This window comes from Rhizomucor pusillus (assembly GCF_041956525.1).
Source record: "Rhizomucor pusillus strain CBS 183.67 unplaced genomic scaffold VTP01scaffold_2, whole genome shotgun sequence".
Classification (NCBI taxonomy): domain Eukaryota; kingdom Fungi; phylum Mucoromycota; class Mucoromycetes; order Mucorales; family Lichtheimiaceae; genus Rhizomucor; species Rhizomucor pusillus.
In genome coordinates, this window is record NW_027192144.1 from 1,627,686 (window position 1) to 1,648,443 (window position 20,758).

At 44.5% G+C, this 20,758-nt stretch overlaps 6 protein-coding genes across 6 annotated transcripts; 3 read left to right on the forward strand and 3 right to left on the reverse strand.

The window, feature by feature from the left end:
* Positions 1-1,520: 1,520 nt before the first annotated feature.
* Positions 1,521-2,294, forward strand: VTP01DRAFT_4759 (uncharacterized protein; the record flags this gene model as incomplete). The annotated part of the gene is made up of 2 exons (XM_069383475.1): positions 1,521-1,781; positions 1,860-2,294. 2 exons carry the CDS (start codon positions 1,521-1,523, stop codon positions 2,292-2,294), a joined length of 696 nt encoding a protein of 231 aa, XP_069244173.1.
* An 831-nt stretch (positions 2,295-3,125) lies between these two features.
* Positions 3,126-4,863, reverse strand: VTP01DRAFT_4760 (uncharacterized protein; the record flags this gene model as incomplete). The annotated part of the gene is made up of 4 exons (XM_069383477.1): positions 3,126-4,225; positions 4,288-4,511; positions 4,572-4,707; positions 4,767-4,863. 4 exons carry the CDS (start codon positions 4,861-4,863, stop codon positions 3,126-3,128), a joined length of 1,557 nt encoding a protein of 518 aa, XP_069244174.1.
* Positions 4,864-5,641: 778 nt separating this feature from the next.
* VTP01DRAFT_4761 (uncharacterized protein) lies at positions 5,642-7,058 on the forward strand (the record flags this gene model as incomplete). Its single annotated transcript, XM_069383478.1, has 5 exons — positions 5,642-5,714; positions 5,792-5,980; positions 6,042-6,128; positions 6,187-6,641; positions 6,705-7,058. The coding sequence occupies 5 exons, from the start codon at positions 5,642-5,644 to the stop codon at positions 7,056-7,058; spliced, it is 1,158 nt and encodes a 385-aa protein (XP_069244175.1).
* A 262-nt stretch (positions 7,059-7,320) lies between these two features.
* VTP01DRAFT_4762 (uncharacterized protein) lies at positions 7,321-8,877 on the reverse strand (the record flags this gene model as incomplete). Its single annotated transcript, XM_069383479.1, has 6 exons — positions 7,321-7,371; positions 7,458-7,967; positions 8,039-8,271; positions 8,342-8,515; positions 8,579-8,690; positions 8,761-8,877. 6 exons carry the CDS (start codon positions 8,875-8,877, stop codon positions 7,321-7,323), a joined length of 1,197 nt encoding a protein of 398 aa, XP_069244176.1.
* A 1,951-nt stretch (positions 8,878-10,828) lies between these two features.
* VTP01DRAFT_4763 (uncharacterized protein) lies at positions 10,829-16,436 on the forward strand (the record flags this gene model as incomplete). Its single annotated transcript, XM_069383480.1, has 9 exons — positions 10,829-10,845; positions 10,895-11,181; positions 11,248-11,341; positions 11,409-12,767; positions 12,832-13,142; positions 13,196-13,289; positions 13,355-14,578; positions 14,638-15,967; positions 16,035-16,436. 9 exons carry the CDS (start codon positions 10,829-10,831, stop codon positions 16,434-16,436), a joined length of 5,118 nt encoding a protein of 1,705 aa, XP_069244177.1.
* Positions 16,437-16,547: 111 nt separating this feature from the next.
* VTP01DRAFT_4764 (uncharacterized protein) lies at positions 16,548-20,528 on the reverse strand (the record flags this gene model as incomplete). The annotated part of the gene is made up of 17 exons (XM_069383481.1): positions 16,548-16,589; positions 16,672-16,955; positions 17,017-17,043; positions 17,117-17,389; positions 17,460-17,586; positions 17,757-17,856; positions 17,941-18,101; positions 18,191-18,248; positions 18,322-18,482; positions 18,542-18,816; positions 19,038-19,176; positions 19,245-19,429; positions 19,499-19,607; positions 19,665-19,862; positions 19,933-20,108; positions 20,172-20,213; positions 20,291-20,528. The coding sequence occupies 17 exons, from the start codon at positions 20,526-20,528 to the stop codon at positions 16,548-16,550; spliced, it is 2,595 nt and encodes an 864-aa protein (XP_069244178.1).
* Positions 20,529-20,758: the final 230 nt, after the last annotated feature.

The window sequence follows — 20,758 nt, forward strand, 5'->3', positions numbered from 1 at the left end:
AACATAATAGCTTTTTTATACCCATCTTCGTTGGACGTTTGCTATTTGTAATTTTGTACATAAAACAGTAAGAAAAAAAAAGGTTCTGTTGATCGCCCCTAAAAATGTCGGACACTGGATCAGTGTTACACCTGGTAATCTCTTGTGTCATGGTTATATGAGATGCCTCGTCTTCGAGGGAAACAAGAGGTCCCATTCCAAGTAAAAAGTAAAAACAGTTTAACCGAAGCGAAAAAAAAAGAAAAATTGGTGGGGTCGTTCGTCCCTTCACAGTGACGTCGGAACAAGAAAAAAAAGATTTGCTGCAACTGTTTCCCAAGAGGTGTTGTATGCGTATGAAACAAATCAAGTGTGTGACCAACCAACCCCTACGTATTCTTTCGTATCTCGAATGGATAGCGCGGCGGTATTTACACTTTTTCCAAAAAGTAATGTCGCATTTTGTGAAATTTTATGATACATTTATACACCAAAATGACAAATTGCAGCGACATTAATTTTTGGAAAAATTGTATATTATGATGCATCTAAAGTGATCCCTTAGCCTCGATTGCGCAACACTTCTTAGTGGTATGCTAAACTGAATAAGCCTGCATCCATGTTGTGGTGTTACTTGCAGTGTGTAGTACCAATAGGAAAGACGGATTGCAACACACCCGAGTATGCTGCTGACACTTTTTCTCTGCGCATATGTACAACCAAGACTCGCTTTTTTCGTTTACTAACACCCGTAAGAAGCCAATATTGCCGATAAAGCATTTATTTTTCAGTACAACGATGAGGCTGATTTTCTGCTAGATGACAAGCAGCCTAAAATGGATCGGGGAGGACGAGATGGGCTTAGAGATTATTGCCGTCTCGTTTATTAGCAACAACAAATAATAAGGCTGAATGAATGTGATTGTAATTTCCATGTTCGCCTAAATGTTTCGAGATCGGGGCGATCCGCTGGGACGATGTCATTCTTCAAACAGGGAAGACCTTTCTTAGAATGGCTTGTTCATTTAGATCAGTGAGTTTTATCAGCAAAGACTTTTGGTTCACACGGTGTGGAGTGGGGCACTCGATGATTCGTTGGAGCGGAAATCGAGTGCTTCTTTTTGCTTCTCCTCCCCCCAGCATTGTGGAGAAATCTGTGTAAATCCCGCTCTGAATATTTAACCTGTTGTTTCAAAATGCAAAGATGGCTTACTTGAGTGAAATCGATTTTGCAAAGTAGTAAACAAAAGGAAACGCAGAAAACTTAAGGTAAGTCTGTGTATATATGCGTGTTAAACGTGTGGTGGCAATCGCGCGGAGGCTGTGCAATGCAGCCTAAAGGGGTTGCGCAAAGGGGTTGGTTGGGACCCACCACTTTTTTTCTGCGGTTCAATAAATTTTCTCGAGGGACCGGCGGGGTCACAAAAAACAAGCAAAGCACAGCAGCAGTTGTTCTTGCTATAAAAACCCCACATTTTCCCAATTGATTTGTTTTTTCCCTCATCTTTTCCTCTTTTTCTTTTCTTCCACGACTTACCGTCATGACTTCTGACGCTGAGCCTACCACTACCGCTGCTCCCGACGTTGAAGCGAAGCCTGCTGCTCCTGCCCAACAAGCTCCTCCCGTTGCTCCCCCGGCAGTGTCAGGCACTGTTATTGGCAACCCTGGTCCTCTTGGTCTGAGCGCTTTCGCTCTTACCACCTTCGTCTTGTCACTTCACAACGCCGGTGCCGGTAGACCCGCCGATTCTCCCAATAACGTGGTTGTCGGCTTGGCCTTCTTCTACGGCGGTGTAGTTCAGGTATTGTGTGAAATGTGAAATTATCCGTAGGGCATAAGAATGGACTACTAACCAACGATATCTTTCTGCGGTTTCTAGGTGCTGGCTGGTATGTGGGAATTCGCAACTGGAAACACCTTTGGTGCCACCGCCTTCTCAAGTTACGGTGGTTTCTGGCTCTCCTATGCTCTCATCTTTATCCCTGGTGCTGGTATCACTGCTGCTTACGAAGGCGTAGATGCTCATCTCTTGAAGCATTCTCTCGGTATCTATCTGATTGCTTGGGCTATCATGACTCTTATCTTGTTGGTCGCATCGCACCGCGCCTCTGTTGGTATGGTTTCCCTGTTCTTCTTCTTGTTCCTTACTTTCGTCCTGCTCGCTGCAGCTGAGTTCAACAGCAGCATTACTACCCAACGTGCCGGCGGTGCATTCGGTGTCATTACGGCTCTTATTGCTTGGTACATCGCTTTGTCTGGTCTGTTGACCAAGGAATCCTCGTACTTCCGACTTCCAGTTATTCCATTGCCTTAAAGATCTTATCACATTATCTTTTTTTTCTTTGTTTTTTCTGCCCGACTATCTTCCCATCTTCCCTTAATAACTCTTGTATAGTTCATCTTAGTAGTACATTATTAGCAAACTTGTGCAAGCATCGCACAAAGCTGTGCAACTTGCATGGTTTTCCCATTTGATCCCCCTATTTTCTAACGTGCTTGTCTTTTCTGTCTAATACGAAGATCCATATCGGATATTTGACTTGGTAGTATCTATGATACAGGACTATCTCGATGGAACGTTATTAAGCGGAGAAGATCGATGCCCTGATCTTTTTGATATAGCATTTTCTTCTTGGACATTATGCAACGAAGGGGAGAAGGGCGAAAGTTCCTGCATCGGCTCAATACTACGAGGCCAAGTCAGCGCGTCCATGTGACCAGCGGGATACACAAAATTTTGGTGCGTGTGTCAACGTTTACAGACACGAAAAATTCGAGAAGCAAAAAATCTCAGGTTAGCAATAACCCGGGCCCGGCTGCCGCGCTAGTGATACCTGGCTCAGGCTCCATACCTCGTGGTTATAGACACAACTACAACTGAGGCGAAGCACAGGCCTCTTAATTTCTTTTCTGCTTGCTCTTTGTCCCGATCAAGCGCGTCCCCTTTTAAGTGCCTAAAAACGGCAAAATAAAACCGTAAAGGGAGACAAAGAGAGAGAGAGAGCGCGGTGCAGGTTCTTGATCAAAGCTCCATCTAATTTGAGGCAGAAAAGCAGGATATCATCTTGTGTCAAAAAGACAAAAACGATCACCTTGATTGGTGGGATGAGTTTTATTGAAAGGCTTTTAGTTTGTCGCACAATCTCTACTCATCATCTTCCTCCTCCTCTTCTTCAAAAAAGTTATCCTCCACCCACTCTATAAATTCGGGGTCCAAAGTAGCACTATCTTCAGCCAACTCCCCAAATAGCTCTCCGGAACCGCCTCGTTTGAGCCATGTACGGAAAATCCTGGATGCTTCCTGTTTCTTGTCGGGTATTTCCGCCCACTCTTGCAACGCCCATGCGCTGAACGCCCATCCAGTCCATCCGCTGGTTAGCACCTGTCTGTTTGTTTCGACAGCCTGCTTAAAATAGAACTCGGCGTTCTTGAGCAGCTGCAGCCGATTTCGCTGTGCGACGGGCAGATCAAGTCTAGCACGCGCTACGCTCAGGTCCCCCAACTTGTTTAGAATATTCAGGTTCTTGGGCTCTAGCTGAAGCGCTGCCTTGAGGGACCTGTCCGCTTGTGCATAAAGTTGCCACACAGTCTTGCCATTCTCCGCTGATAGTTTATCGCCTTTGCATTCCTTGACAAGTCCATCCGCATAGGAGCCCAAAATATCGCCTCGGTCGCACAGCGCTTCCATGTTTTTATCATCGTAGTTCTCAAGCACTTGGTCCAGGCGCTCGATAGCTTGTTGAAAAAGTGCGTGGTCGACCCGGTTTTGCGCAAGAAGAGTGCGTTCTGCTAGTCCTGAGAACACTTGAGCTTCTTTAATATTAATCTGGATACGTGCCGATCTGTACTCTTTGTCTTCTGCGGAAGTTTCACCCAGCCACTTTTCGGCTAGCGACAAGTTGGATCGCGCTCGACTGAATAGATCAACTGACGATTTGTACGATGCGAGCATAGACGCCATGGTCGACATGGTGTCAGCGAGTGAGAGCAGTGTGTCTATCAATGAATATGCAGTGGTCGCTTCAACTTGGGTGACGGTGGTATAATCTTTCGGTCCTTGGTTGTCGTTGCTATCCTTCGTTTCCATCTCTGGATCGTTTCCTCCTCCCTGTTCATCACCGTTATCTTGGTGTCCTTTTCTTTCAGAGTCTGTCGACTGTGCTGGTGTTGGTGATCGCTGGTCTTTGTATTCTTTCTCCTGCAGTTTGTAGACAGTTTCAAAGAGCGCTATAGCTTCCTGAAGAGCTACATGCTCCAGTCAATAATCACGGATACCCTGATTCATCAACATTCCTGTTTGTGCATACCCATAGCGGATTGCTGATATGAATTTTCAATGTCTGTCGCTTCCTGGAGAACTTCTGATTTTTGATGGAGGGCCTGGGCGAGGTTGAACTGAGCATCCGACTTGTCATGCTCGAGATTTAATGCGGCGCGAAACTTTTTAATCGATTGATCCAGCATTTTTACTTTATCCTCGGGTGTCGCATGTTCTGGCAAAAAGCCTGCAAGCAGGAATATGACTCGACCCCTTGTATCGACGTCAGTTTTGGACCCGAAAAGAACTCTTTGTCTTCTATTTTCGACATACCAGTTGTAGAGACAGTCAGCGTCCTGAGGATTTAACGCATGTGCTTTGCTGTACATTTGCGCGGCATTTTCATAGTATTTCTGCGCTCTATCGCCGCTTCCATACCGCTCGCCTTTCTCTTCGAGATCGACGCCCTCTTTGCGACATGGTGTGTCTTAGCATAGTCAGTTCAGATCGCTGGCAGGATCGCCGTACCAGACATAAAATCGTCAAAAGTCTCGGGCTCTTTTGCCTTCTTTCTGGCATTCTGCTTTGGTTTGGGTGGTCTGCGATGCTGTGGTCTGCCACTCATTCTCTCGGTCGCTTTCTTGGGAAACAAAAATTTTCTGCTCTGCGTTGTTGCTGGTCTTGAAAGCTTCCGTCCGTCGTCATTGCACACGAGGTTCTATCCATGCTCTCCCATTGCTCAACAACCTTTTACATCCACTTTTTCTTAAACTCAGCGATGTGCTTCAAGTGTGGTGAGCCTTGGGATTTCTTGTATGAAAACCTTTTCGTTCCATCATTTCATGCTGTGGTTTTCCAATTCAGACTTGAAACGGTGTTCAGATGATCCCTGACCTTTGCTTTGGACTGTTTATCTGCACGATAGATTTGATTGCCAGCAGATGTCCGAGCATTCGCATGTAGCCATGTCGTGAAACACAGCACAAAGTGTCGGATCCAGGTAGGACAAGAACAAAGGTCGCTCCGGATAGATGAGGAAACAACGATTCATTCTCAAAACAAGTTAAGAATCGAGTTCATATTTCAAATGATCGACCTTGGAATAATTCGGTAGGATTTCTTGGGTGTGATTTTCGAGGCAGCCAAGTCATACATTCATATATCTTGAGATCTGGAAGCAGCCGTTTAGCAGTCGTGCTATAGGACTAAAAATGCGTCGATGGAAGCTCTGGAAGGAAGAGTACCTTCCTGGTTATAAACTTTTCAGTCACAAAACTGATCTTTGCGTTTCATTGGTTATCGAAAGAAATTTCTGGGATTCTGGCTTTTGGTGTATATAAGCAAGCCAGATCAAGCACACTATTCATTATTTTATTTACTCATTATACATATATATTCTTGTCATGGCAAGACTTACTAAGAATCTACTGGTAGCTTCTTGCTTTGTGGCGCTGGCCGCCCTGGCTTTTGCTCAAGGTTTGTTTCGTCTTGCACCTTTTTTGTACATATTTCGGTGTAGAATTCCTGCTAATGTGTAAGCTGCGAAAATATAGAGGCTCACGACCACCACGATCACGAAGGCCATACACACGCTGAAGAGGAACATGCAGGTCACAGCCATGAAGGACATGCACACGGAGGGCCAGAATCCGCAGAAGACTGTCTCTCCTACGTTGTAGAGGATTATAATATTGGCTTGCGAGTTGGCTCCATCTTTATCATCTTGGCTGCTACTGCTATCGGTAGGTTAAAGAAAAGCTTGTTTGTGTACAATCTTTGCAGCTACTGACAACAGAATTACAGGCGTCTATGTACCTATGCTTCTCCATCGGATCAAACCAAATGCTCAAAGCGCTGTGCGCAACTGGATACTGACCGTCGCCAAATTCTGTAAGTTTCTTTTAAACACAAGTTTGCAATTGGATCGGTCTAACGATAATTTGCCTAGTCGGTACTGGTGTTATCCTTGCGGTCGCATTCATTCACATGATTCCTGAAGCTCTCGAACGATTCGAGAGCCCATGTTTGACAAGCGGCTGGCACAGCTATCACGCATTCCCAGGTTTATTTGCACTCATCGCTGTCTTCTTGGTCCAAATTATCGAACTGGCCATGTTGACCCATATGGAAAAGAGAAAACAAGCGCAAGCAGCTGCTCAAGCCAACGCACAATCTGCAAAACTCCAGGATGTCGAAACTGTATCTTCTGTCTGCAACAAGGGTGACCACAATGGACAGGAGCATGCTTCAAGCACTTTTGAAACCAATGCTCAATCCAAAGATATCGGTACAATTGTGCTGGAGCTGGGTATTGTCATGCACTCTGTTATTATTGGTATCACCCTTGGCACTGCTGGCTCGGATGCATTCACGACCCTCTTGATTGCTCTCGTTTTCCATCAGGTAAATGGTTACAAATATATCGTTTTGGCTTGCGTTCTTACATTGGCTCTTTGCTGTACATAGTTCTTTGAAGCCATTGCGCTTGGCACTCGTCTGAATGAAATGCACTTTACTTCTTTCAGAAAACCGTTCCTGATGGCTCTCGCTTTTTGTTTGACGACCCCAGTTGGCGTTGCTATCGGCATCGGCATCAACCTGACTCTGAACCCCTACTCGCAATCTGCCACACTTGCTCAGGGTATCTTGGATTCTTTGGCTGCAGGCATCCTTTTGTACAGCGCTTTTGTCTCGCTCATTTGCGCCGAAATCAACCATAGCACAAGCTTCCTTAGATCTTCATTCGGTTACAAGCTTGTGTGCCTAGTATCCATGTACATTGGTGCTGCTCTCATGGCTCTTCTAGGCAAATGGGCGTAAAAAGCAACTAGATCGTGCCTTATAATACTATTCCTGTTGTAGTATGCTTTTTGTAAAATTACTATCCTGTACTGCTACTTTTTCTGCTTATTTTACTCTTTTTATTTCTAAAAAGATCTATACACTAAATATACCTTATGAATTAACAATGACGACAATGTGAAATAGTTTGTAGATAAATCTTCTTTAATAATGATACTGTATATGTAGAATACTATAAGGGCTGTTACAAGTATGGTTATCGATGGAGAGTACAATGTTTTCATGCTCTTATGTCTTGAAGAGCTTTGAGCAAGGAGTGGCGCGAGTCGTCCTGATAGGATTAATTCAAAAGAACAAAGAATATATCAGTACCGCAGAAATGGACTTCTCAGGTCTTTGTGTGTATGTGGAACTCACCATATCGAGGGACCAAAGCATGATGCCCTGGAGATTCAGTTCCTTCGCGTACTTGGCTTTTGCAGAAAGCGAATGCGGATCATCGAACGTGACAAACTGCTTCTTAGCAGCATTGTAAGCATACGGCGTTTCGGTGCTGGCGTCCCAGTAGGATTTCCATCCATTCTTGTTGTGGAGAATGCCCTCTTCTTGAATAGCTCGCCATTGGAATTCTCCAGAGTATGATGCCTTTGCACCAGGGCATGGATCCGCTTCCTCAGTGTCGTATTTATCACCCTTGATTTGCGGCTTGGAGTGGTTGATGGGGACCTGCATGGCATGCTTTGTTACTGGCTTGGTGGTCAATCCAGTATATCCGTAGAAGGGAACGCCAACAACAATGCGATCGTACGGAATGCCAGCACTGTGCCATGCTTCCACTGCCTGCTCGACACTGGAATCTGCAGAGCCGCCACGCAACGGTGCATTTGCGCCTGTCTTTTCTGCCCAGTATCCGGTAAGATCGTAACACTGGCAGAGCGGAAAGACAAAAGTTAGTGTAACCATCAAATTAAGAGGGTCCCTTGATCGTTTTCACTTGCCATAATCTGAAACGCATCGAGTACTGTTCCCCATTCAGAATCCAGTTTGGAAAGAGATTCTTGGTTGCTTCCCTTAAAGACAGTCGCACCAACCGATGCGGAGATCCACTTGCGCTCATTCTTAAATGTCGCGTCCAGCTTTTTACGCAATACCTTTAGGAACTCGAGGAAATTTGGCGTGTCATTCTCGTCCTTTTCGTTGCAGGAAACACCATTGGGATCATTAGGGTATTCTGCAAAAAAGGGAAATTCGTAATAAGCACACGTCATTGGATCTGAGTTGTCTATGCGTTTATTGCTTACCCCAGTCAATGTCAAGGCCATCCAAGTCATACTGCTTGCAAGTTTCAACCAGGACATCGGCAAATGCTTCGCGCTTGGAGGCTGTTCGAACTAAGCCGCTAAAGTGAAGTGAACCAGTCCATCCACCAACACTGAGACTGATTCCCTTTTCGTGAGTGTGTGCTTCCTTAACAACTGTTCACAAGTATCAGTAAATGACCAAGTCAAAATCACTGCTTATCATTGAAGGATGCTTGCCTGACTTTAGCTGGGAGCTGTCAAAGCCAGAGAGGTTTCCGTCAGAGTCTGGGATGGCAAAAGCATAGTGGACGTGATCCAACATGTCCCAATGTATCGATACTGGTAAAGCCTACGTATGTACAAAACCAACAACAGTGAGTATGTATATAGAAGCGGAACCGCTCCATCACCAATCCTACCCAATCGACCACGTAGGCTGTCAAGCGATGCTTGGAACTGCTTGCTGCCTGTACTGCAGTGGATATAGCCAGAGTGGCCAGCGAGGCTATAGCAAAGGCTGCTCCTTTGAACAACATTTTCGCTAAAGAAGGGAATTTTCATTTGGGATCGTCCGTCGGGCCGCCTTTAATACTCTGGTACAACATTTTTGTGCGACACGACTCCCCTTGTACTGACGACAAAATCTTTCATTCTACAAGCGAGGGAAAAAAGGACTAATTACAATCACGATAAAGGCAGTAACGAGAAGAAAGAATGTCAAATGCTGTGTCTCCTAATCCCCTCCTCCCTTTTTTAATTTCTGTCCAGTCTTGTCTAGGGTTCAGAATGGTTAGCATGCTGCATCTAAATGCTTATTCTTCATCAGCGTACGGCTTCCAATACATCCTCTTCGTTAAAGTTAACTGGCCGATTCTTATTTCTTCTTGTCTTTCTATCCCTATACTTGGAATAGTCTATCCGTCTGACTAGAGATCAAAATGAACGACGATCCGCAATACATACTATTTAGGCAGTCCTTTTTTACTTGAAATACCAGATTTATGCTAGTCTGCTGTCTCGATGTTCGCAATTAAACATCTTTCCTGCCAATAATTTGTATGCTATATACCCTATTACCATTTGACAACTCTGTGCACATTGCAGTGCATTCACAATGAATGCATTTGCAACAGCAGTTCAAAAGGATTAGCATGGACTATGAAGCATTTATTGTGCCTGGAAATAAGGTACTGGGAAACAATGCTGTAAGACGAAGTTAGCGACAAGAGTCCATTCGCAGCGCCGCCACAATCTGACCCAGAAATGCAATTACAAAGGGCCGTCTTTTCTGCCCCTGCTTGGATGGGCATTGTCTCCACCTTTCCACTATTTTCCTTCTTTTAGCCACATATTCTGTAGAAATAATTCTGCCTTTACAAATGCTAATTGTTCGCCCATAAATATGCTTCATACAAGAAGCTTTCCTTTGCAGCATACTATATGCATTTTCGTTGCAAGAATGAAATGACAAAGTACTGGCTGGAGTTGGCCAAACCTCCTTACAACAGCAAATCACGGATCACATTGTTCACTAGCAGATATTGCATAGTGAAGAAAATCGAAACGATGCAGAATTAACTTAATTCGACTAAACCAATATGAGCTTTGCAGAACTTCATTGTCATCGGGTTAATATGCATATCCATGCATGGTAGCTGCTTGATTTAGTGTCATATAACCCAGTGTCACCTTGGAGGTCTCGGTCATTCGTAAAGCGTAATATTCTTACATGAAAATCTCAAACCGAGCGTTTACTGTAGCTAATCCCTACAAAAGAAGGATAGGGGATGGGAATGAAATTCTGGCTGCCGCATCCTAATATGCAGCAATTACATACTTTTCTGATCTTTTCATTTGTTGCTCTCCGCTTAGTACAGCAAATGCCACGCGAAACGATGCGGGGCCCCGCCTTGGTAATGTTCCCTTGGCTTTTTCGCTTTCTTTTCAACTCATCAGATAGCTCACGTAATAAACCTAATCCAAGGACGAAGGGAAAGAAGAAACTTCCAAGAAAGAGGTGTTCACTCACTTGCTTGCGTTTCCAAGCTGCCAGCTAGAAAGTTGAATATGCAATTACAGTAATTTGGCACGATATACTGCTGCCAAAGGTAGATCTTGAGTCAGATGTATGTATATGGGAAATGCCTCACTGAACCACTGGCAAGCTTCCGTTCCAGACGGATTTGATTCGACTCTTCATTTGGTATGCAAGGTTCACAAGGATATCTTCGTATCAACCGAATGCTTGGTTTGAGTTCGATTGATTCATTTCACTCTCTTAAACTACCTATTTTCTGATAGTTTGCGTAGATTTGGCTGCTAGAACCGCAATGGCCACATGTAATCCAGATATCCCACGACTCAAATGTGCTGGTTCTCAAAATCTTTTGACAATTTTGCACATCTCAAAGTGCCACGAGGGAGCCCGCCTTTTCCTTCACGACCCCGCTTATTACCCTCCCTCTCTCTAGTTTTCTTCAAATCGCAATGGAAACAAGCGATAGGCATGTACTGAATAATCACCGCAAGCACGCTTATACTGATTATTAGTAGGGAGCCTCATTTTCGAGATTCTTGCCTGGAAGCTCTCCAAGTGGCAATCGACCAATACAAATCAATTTATGCAGACGACATTCGAGGTGTTACCAAGTGGGAATCTCGCATTACTCGAGACCTACCCAGATCCTCACGCCTGCAGCTCTACAAATGTACCGACGAAAAGCAGGCCAGCAGCAGTACTTTATACAAAGTGGTGCTTGGATATGTATCAAGTACAGACAGAATTTGGTCACTCGGAAGCTGGCATGCACTATTTCAAGCAACGGGAACAAAGAAACTATGTAAGATATTCTTTTCTTACGCAGCAAGCTTTGCATTCGGTAGCTGACTCCGAGATGGGTACATAGGGGATCATCGGATCGAAAAGATCGAGGCCATTGGACGGCCTGGGTTGAATACAGCAATATTCAAGCAATGGCTACAGAATGATGGAACGGAAAGGTACGATTACCTTTATTCGTGGAAAGGATTATATCGCTTATGATGATACTAATGGTTTTCCTAATAGTTCGATCACTGTCGAAAAGACGAACAGAAAGCACAACAGAATTCGGCATGTAATAGCAAATCTGAAACAAACTGACGGCGTTGTCTCCTCGCAGCCGGAATCGATAGCATATTTGTTTTACGATATAGAAACGACGTCAACTGACGATCTTACGTTGGACTCGCGCGTTGTCTTGTATTACAATGATTTCTCCCGGTTATCAGCCATGCCGACGGAAGCAGAACGGGAGGCCTACATGATTTCGCTAGTGACTGGCCCGCTATCGTTTTTAGGCTTACATGGACCACCGCCTTTTATTCGCCACTGCCAGAAGGATTTTGAGCCACGACGAACGGATTATAATCCAGATGAACGATCATGGATTATGCAGTATCAGCTCTCCCGTCGATCAGATTCATCGTCCGCAGCTATTGGCAGCATTGATATCGAGTCTTCTGGGCAAGATTCAATTCGCACCATGCGTAGATGGCAAAGCGCTTCCTGGGAGCACGACAGATCGTTGTTGCAATTTGCGTCCCCTCTTCGACACCGTAAAAACAGCTTCATGTCATCGCCAATATCTTTTACGCCATCTTCTCCAGTTAACCACATGTCTGTACAACGACGTGGCTCGGCAAAAATGGAAAAGATATGGCTGCCGAAATCGAATCTTCACAAATACGGCGAAAGGCGTGGATCAGCACTGTCTCGTGACAATGTACTCAGCTCCTCATATACATTCGGAGATCATAAAGCGACCTTGAACACTCTTCCGGATATTCTAATTGAGATCAATAGCGAAACATGGTCAGAGAACTCAGCGATCGATGTATCCATCGTCCTATTCTGGAAGAATGGTAACATGGACGAGAGCTTACAAGCGAAATTACAGAACCACTTTGCGCATCTCTGCGTCCGATGCTTCGAAAAGGCAGCAGCGCAAAGGAAAGGAGAGCACGATTATTACCTCAGCATTCAGCACCCAGCACAAATGATCCAATACCTGATGGACGATATCAGTGCTTCAGGGCCAGCAGGTTCCGAATCATTGCTGTGCAACGGCAATGATAATGACCTATATGTTCAGTTACAATTGATGAAACGACCCAGCAACGAAGAAAGCTTTTGTATATATGTCAATGGAAAAAAGTGGCCTATACTGGAAGAGGAATCAGATCCTTGGATCGCAAGTGACGAAGATGAGGATGTAGACAGCGAGCATGACTCGATAAGCATCAGTAGCGGCGAAGGGACTCAAAACGAAGGCGCAGACGAGGATATATTTATTGGAGGCATGGATCCATTAGAATCCACAGAACCTTTACCAGAAAAGGTGGTCGCACCAAAGATAGAGCCTATATCTCTGAAGGCAACTGCACCGTGAGTATATTGGACAGTATACCATTTTTTTTTGAAATTGTTTAGTCACTAATTCAATCTTCAGAGTACAAACCGACGATACCGTAGCAAAAACACAATCGACCGTTGCGAAAACTCCCAAATTGACAAAACCGGTTCTTCCAGAGACCGATCCTCCTTCCATACAAAAGGTGCATGGTTATACTGACGAGCTATTGCAACGCCAAGACTGGCAAATCTTGCAAAAACCTGAACCTACAAACAACTATATAGCGATCAAGAAGGTCGATGTGCCAAATAGCCCTACGGGAGCCCTGTTAAGCGAATCCGTCTGGACGGATTGCAGCGTGTGGGATATCAAGGCAGTTATCAGTTGCACAGGAGCGCGCAGAGTCTGTAAGTTGCAGTTATGTAGCAAGCAGATGCACATATAAATTCATGTGAGATAGGGGACAATGCATACGAGGATGGAACGTTTGTTCATCAAGTCTCACCTACATGCTCTATATGGCAACATAAAGTGAAGGGGTTCTGGCTGGTTAGGTAATACGTTATTTACAATGTATTGATAAAAATGTAAGCTACTGACCAAATGAACGACTCTACAGTCCTCGAGATTATTTGGTGTTTAACGGCGTATATACAAGCCCTTATCAAATCAATATTTATGCAACGTCTTGCACCACTGATCACTACGATCATCAACCACTACCAAAGACACCGCAAGGATACATCCGTGCCCAGCTGGACCTATGGGGATGGCGATTACAACGTGCAGGCGACGACAAGGTCTCTGTCAAATTTTTGATGCAGGCTAATCCTCAGGGTTGGATCCCGTCATATATACCCAACAACCTATCTGGAAATTCTCCAGAAGTTCTTATGCATGTATATAACTTTTACAAGAAGCATGGCGCACCTCCTGATCTAATCAGGCTGGAGCACGGATCGTTGCTGGATATATCCTATGAGCATAACAGACGAAGCTGGCGATGCGAATATGTTCGGGCTACCGAACTCTTTACAACTCAGGACACTCCGAATAATGCAAGTACTCTTTTAGAAGTGCGTCTCAGCACCCGCCTTGATCTCGGTCACACCTACAACATTGTTGTTGACCCTCCGCCATCAAGAGTGCATGCATCATCGAAATATTTCGATTCAAAGGGGATTTGGCTTCGAATCGAGCATGACGAGGATGCCATCATACCCCAGAGAAGCAAGATATTGGTCTTGATCAAGCCTGAATTGGATGAAAGTGCAGAACTGCTGGTCAATGGTATCATGACAGTCATTGAGAGGGATACGACCCAGCCAGTAGAAGAGAAGGATGAAAATGAAGCTTCACCGGAGCCGACGGAAAATGCCGTGGAGACCGCAAAGGAAGATGATTCATCGAAAAGTATAAAGAACGATAGCGGTCCAGTGATCACTTCTCTTGCGATCGATCCGATCGATAGAGCTCAATCAGCCTTTGCATTTCTTGTCAAGATGTCAGACCAGCAGTTCGGCTGGACTTCTGTTTCTGACAAGGATGACATCCAAGTCAGTAAACGTCTCGGGTCGAAAATCGCACCAAGCAAAACTTCCGAGCAGGCACAATCCAGACCTGAAAATGAAGGTGAACTGCAGGTACCTGATTCGCTTGTTATAATCAGAGCATCAAAAGTTATCGAAGGATTTTCGCTGGAGGAAGTGGCCTCATTGGTCACGGACGCTGGGAGTCTCCGGAAACGGTTTGATGAATCTGTTGAGGAGAGCGAAATCCTGTTTCAAGGGAACAATGGATGCCATGTTTCTCGGCAACTGATCAAAGGAATATTTCCTTTCAAGTAAGGATCGCACTATCTGCGTCTACATTAAATCTTGTCACTGATCTGCGATTAATTAGATCTCGCGAAGTCTACATCTGCTCGTGTACTGCTTACGAAACGGCATCGCTAACCATTAATACCTCATCTACACGTGTACTTTATGTGGAGACGTTGATACCCGATTATCCTGGACCAGCAGGATCCAAGTACCCCAGGGCAGATTTCTATTTTTCCGGATGGGTGTTGGAACGAATCGATCCCTACACGACCACCACCAATCACCCTATACCATCAATGCGAGCTACTCTGGTCGCCTCGGTCGATCTGGGCTCTGCTGTACCAACCTATATGAGCAATTTACTTACGACGGGCTTACCGAAACGATTAAAGTCTGTTGAAGCATACCTGAGATCACAGGGACCTCCACCATATCTGGCATGGCCTGTTTGCGCCCAGAACTTTGGCGCAGGCATAATTCTGGATGATAATCGGCACCAGTACCCTAACGAGGATGGCGGCATTGACTGGATTAATATATCGACGGTATATGATCCTTCATCGTGCCGGTTAGAAGTTTGCAATACTTTCCAACTTGCACCTTTGAAGCCTCGGCTGTCCGTCGCTAACGTGCCAAAGCCTAGCACCAGTTCTCCGCAACCGAAAACGAAACCGTTCAGTCCGTCTACGAGGCGTGCCAGCGATAGTAGTCATCGTCTACCTCTAAAGCGAAGTCCTCAAATCAAGCCAATAGTTGTAGCGAGCACACCGAGGGCCTCGGTCACTTCAGAGTCGATATCAAACTCACGACCAAAGGATATGGACGAAAAAAAGCTGTTACTGCGGTCTATTATCGATTTACGCAAGTTTGCCAACGGCTACGAGATAAATATGCATTTGGAGGGCGGCGATGATAAAAGTCAAGATTTGTCCGGAAACCTTACATTACAAGTTTCTGAACTGGCTCCCGAACCATCGCACTTGCTTGTCAGTGCAGGCAAGGATAGACCTCGAAAACATGCCATAAAGGTGTTCGCACAGGGTCTTGCATTCCTCGCACCGGGCGTTTGCTACAAGATCTCCATGGATATAATGCCTCTAAACAAAGATCAATCGAAAGAGGTCACTCGGTTGACAGTTTCAGGCATTTTGGGCGAAGAAGACGAGCAATGGCATGGACCTATCATCTTCAATGGCCGTGAAATACAGATTGACAGCGAAGTTAGTGTAGCGGCTGCCTCGACTCCATCCCCTGAGAGCATAGCAAGTAATAGCCACAAAGTAACTGCTGAGGATTCAAAAAAGGAGAACGAATATCTTCTCTCTCCAACGGCGGAGGAGCCACCATCAACGCCCGTTGGTGGCAGCATGGTTGCTGCAGCCCTCGAAGGCGTATCTGCAAGTGTCAATGTAAGTACCGCCTCTATTCCTTTATTGTTATTGGAACAATGAGCTTATGTTTTTCTTTGCGATGCAGCAAATTCAGGATTTTCGAACGAGGATGTTACTTCCATTCAGAAACGCTTCCACATCCTTTTTAGCAACGAAGGAACAGGCAGAGGACGATCAACAATCATATGCATCCCTCCCATCGTCACACACAGACGAATATCACTCTCCTTCGTCTCCGCCTCTAATCCGTGTTCGGCAACATCGCTCGCTATCAGACATTAGACGCCGCCAGGAAATTGAAATCAAGGGCCTCAAGAGACGGTTTTTTGTGATTCTCTTTATTCTGTTGCTCATCGTTGTGCTCGGGTTCATATTTCGCTTACCCGGCTTAGAACTCAAAGAGGAAGCTGCAGAGATACGATCGCTGTGGAGACTGCCCCTGTTCCCAACTGTCTGGACACTTCAGCTGGTCGTTGTACGTGTATAACAGCAATCTTAAATACTTGTAAATAGCGTACTATTGTAGTAGTTGCTACAGCTGCTGCTCTATATCTGCTTTGTTTTTTCATTTCACAAGCTACATATAATCCATACATTCTTAATGATCGTCATAATGCAAAATATCATTGTTTTTTTCTTTCTAAAGCATGTTTTCGGCAATGCTGCAGCTGGCGCAACATGTAAATATTTAGCAGTTTGCGAAGCAGTCTAAATCTACTTACCATTGGATTGCGAATCAATGTGTATGCTAAAAACCAACGTGTCCGCGCCCGTTGTGATATGCGATAGTAAGTTTCGAATTTAAGAGTTTCGACCGCTTCGTCTGATATATCAGGTGATTCAAATTCTGGCTGGTGCTGTCGTTGCATGCGATGCTTATGTTTGTTACAGTAATCCTTGAATGCTCTAACGACTGACTGCTGCTGTTGTTGCTGTTTGGTGCTGATGCAGTGCAACAGACATTCGATGAAAATCAACACGCCTGGGTTGTTATATTCATGCTCTGCTAGAAGCTATAAAATTCGAAGATCAGTATATTTAGCTACACCGACCATTTTTATGTATACTTGCCATCCCACAGTATGCAGAAAACCCTAAGACGTAAACCATTCAACAGAGTTAAATTGATGTATAGATCGAGCAAACAAAGAATCATATACAGCATACCTCCATCCCCGCGACGCACTGACCATGTTTCCGCATTTCTGTCGACACGCAAACTGAAGAATGGGTAACGCAGAACCAGCTTGAGTGTGCGTATAATGTACGATGTGAGAGCACGCGTCATTGAAGGGAACACCATAAAGTACCAATAATGCAGGAGAGGAGCCCGATTCTGGATGATAAATCGCGTGCGACCTTTGATGAATACCATGCGTGTTATGCGTTTCTGAATGATTTGCACTATCAAAGCAACAAAGAAACTAGCAAAAAAGATGCCTTTTTCGTAGAAGTTGAGTCCAGTGAAATATATACGATGGAGAACAACAGTGTTGGTGTTACACTTTACCGTAACCGACACGGTGGAATATAACGTAGCGAAGACGGTCCAGAACTACCAGGAGAGTGATGAACGTGCCAATGACGGTAAGCTCAAACATAAAGTACAAACTTCCCGTAAAGCCTATAGATCCAAGCTTTTATCGTCAGAATTATGAGATTTAAAAGCCAGGAAAAAGGAACAACTTGCCAAATCCAACGCATACGCCCAGAAAACGAATAGCGTCATCTAGATCAATGCTGGAAAGAAATAATAGGAAGTTATCATCAGTCCCTGGAGCTGTCCTTCATTCGTGTACAAATGTACTTGCTCGTTATCTTTTTTGCCCTTGAATAATCCATAGTCACCTCGACGAATTCGTAGTATGTCCTTGGTAACGCGTCTTAGAATACCGAGCGCGTAGATGCTGCAGACTAAAATAGAGCAATATTGGTTAGAAAAAAGGGAAAAATCAACGTAGCGTACGTATCGTGGAAAGTGAAAACGATACTTGCGTCCTCCAGCGCCTACGGTAGCAATGTAGACGACGACCTGCATTGCAATAAACGATTTTTGGGCGAAGCCCATGGGATCTGGCTTAGACTGTAGCTGTGCGAGGAAAGGCGACCATTCGCAGATCTTGGTAGGAATTACACCACCGACGCCGATAAGCTGCGTCAATAAAACGGGTATCTGCTCAACGTAAATATAAAACGTGAATATTCTTCGATGTTAGAAATGAGACAATCGCATCTTTGTACCAATTGCGTGAAACAGTAAAGTAGCAGAGAGAGCGATGCCTTGACTGGAAACGGAATGCTAAAATTGATAGTGAGGATGAGTAAGTAAATGTATGGCATAAACACATAGCAACATCCCAGAGAAATTTTACCGCACTGCCTCGTTCATTCCAAAAACAGAGTGTAGCCATCGTGTCATTAGACGGAGAGGATGGCGTCGCAGCCTGTTGATAAATGTCCAAAGTGAAAAATGCCAGATGTCCGTAGAAACAAACGCCCACAGGCGAGCCAATGGAGACTTGCGAACTGTACGCTGGAGAAATTGCAGTTAGATATAAAGAGAAATAACGTCCTTTTGCTACTGTTACTTACAATGGTGGAGAAACCTCGTTTTTTGAAAAGATTCCGTACATATTGCTCCTCAATGTCTTCCACCTGGAGAAACTCGAGCCGGCATTGGTCGCAAGAGGAGTATGCAAATATCCGTACAAAGAAATACAAAAGAACGTTGCAGTTTGCGATGATGGCCGGCACGGAGGCAACGATCATGAGACTTAGGAAGAATACTTCACGTGCGTACGTTATGACAAACGATGGGAGGTCGATTACAACGCGTAGTCCGAAAAGAACCAATGTAGAGTAGAAACCTGTATTTTTAAATGTTAGAATGGAACCAAGTCTTCCGCATCAATTGAACGCTATGCACTTGCCTAAAAGGTTCGCCACCCTTGATCTGTAACTTGCATGATAGCAGAGGAAAACCGGATAGAAATACACAGCGTACAAAAAGAACGAAAGGAACAATTCTGTTCACATATATAAATGTCTGATTAAAACCATGCCCTTGATGTTGCATATATGCACTTACCTATAATCTTGGCCGCTCGAGGAAGCCACTCGTCAAAGATACTCGACTGTGAATTTATCAAGTTCCACGCTTGACTAAATATAAACGAGCCTGTAACGATGGTAAGTCGTCGGTACAGTAGTAAGTACTTGTGAGCAAACTTTTACCCATCATCACAAATACATTGAGGAGCAAAGGCCGCGTGGGCTGCCGACATAAAAAACGTACTGGGCTGTTGCGATATGTGTGAGTCAGTCGCTTCATATTTTCCTCCATCTGGATTATCTTGCTTACGGTGGAAACTGGAAAGAAGGCATGATGAAAGTCATGACTGCGAGACATGTAGGGACCAGGATGAAATTGCCGAGCGCCAGATACTGCAATGTGGTCGACACTGAACAGCATAGAAACATCTGGCTGGTTAGAAATAAAAGGAACTTTGCATTCAACGACAAGCATGCAACACTGCTCTATATACTTACATGTAGAGCAGATCTTGGTGATCGTTGCTTTTGGCCTATCAACATAGATACCAGCGTAAATGTAGGATAAACAGATAGGGTTTACTCTTGATGAATAGATCGCAATTTCCTACAAACAATTCAACATCCATGTTAGCCTTATCGAAACTAATGAAGGTATACGTACGATGAACCGCGTGCGGCGAGGTAAAGTAACATCGGGCACGTATATAGAATTGCGAAGTACGCCGCTGGAATAGTTGCCTATAAGCACGCGGTTGTGGTCCAGATATTGGTATGTAACCAGCATGGCGCGGTCGACTGCCAAGCCGTACAAGACTGCCTGTTTGTCAGCCATTGTACCCGAGAGCAGCAAAGTAAAATTCTATGTAAGGAGTCGGTACAACCGTATTGATGTATGAATTTACTTTGCAAGCATTCCACTTTATATTTACCATAGCGTGATCGTCGATAAAGTATTTCAGGTATGATCCTACAACCGATACGGTTTGCATCATTGGCGCATTCGAGATTGCCGTGATTTTGTTGGAGGTGTCCTCAAACGTCGAGCCATTATCTTGAAAAATAAAGCCTGATGGATCGAGACGGCTTGGTCCACAACAACCTCCCACTATAATAATAAGAATCAAAACTAGCTATTCACAAAAAGTGGATGATTTTTTGGTAATCGAACCTGTAGCTACCGAAACGTACAAATCGGTGATCGAGAGGTTCACTGTGAGAAATGGTGTTGCTCGTGAGCATGCATTGATAATGAGATTGCTGCTACCTAATAACTGCTTCATTCCTTACATGATTGTTGAGGATAGTACACCCAATCGTTTGGTTTGTAGGTTTGCCAACCATAGCTTGGATCCTGAGCTACATATCGGCATGATCCATCCTGTAACATGTTTGGTTTTCTACGGATGCCAGTTAACGCTGAACAGCACTGATTGACTGAAACCAATGTTACGCCATGGCAAATATATACCCATTCAATTTTTCCCAGCACTGCGTGGTAAAAGCAACTGTCGTACAGTATATGCATAGATGTTAGAACAATTTCGTCTCGTTTCAAGTACGATCCTATACTTGCTTGCAAGAACGGGAGCAATCCAAATACTCCAAGATATCCAGTTAACAACTATTGCTACTAGTACAATTGACATGAACGAGAAGCAACGAAGCAATCAACTCAAAAGTTTTTTTCTTCTTTTTGAAGTAAACAATGTATCTGAGGCCATGCAACTGATTGAATAAAACAATAAAGGGGATACC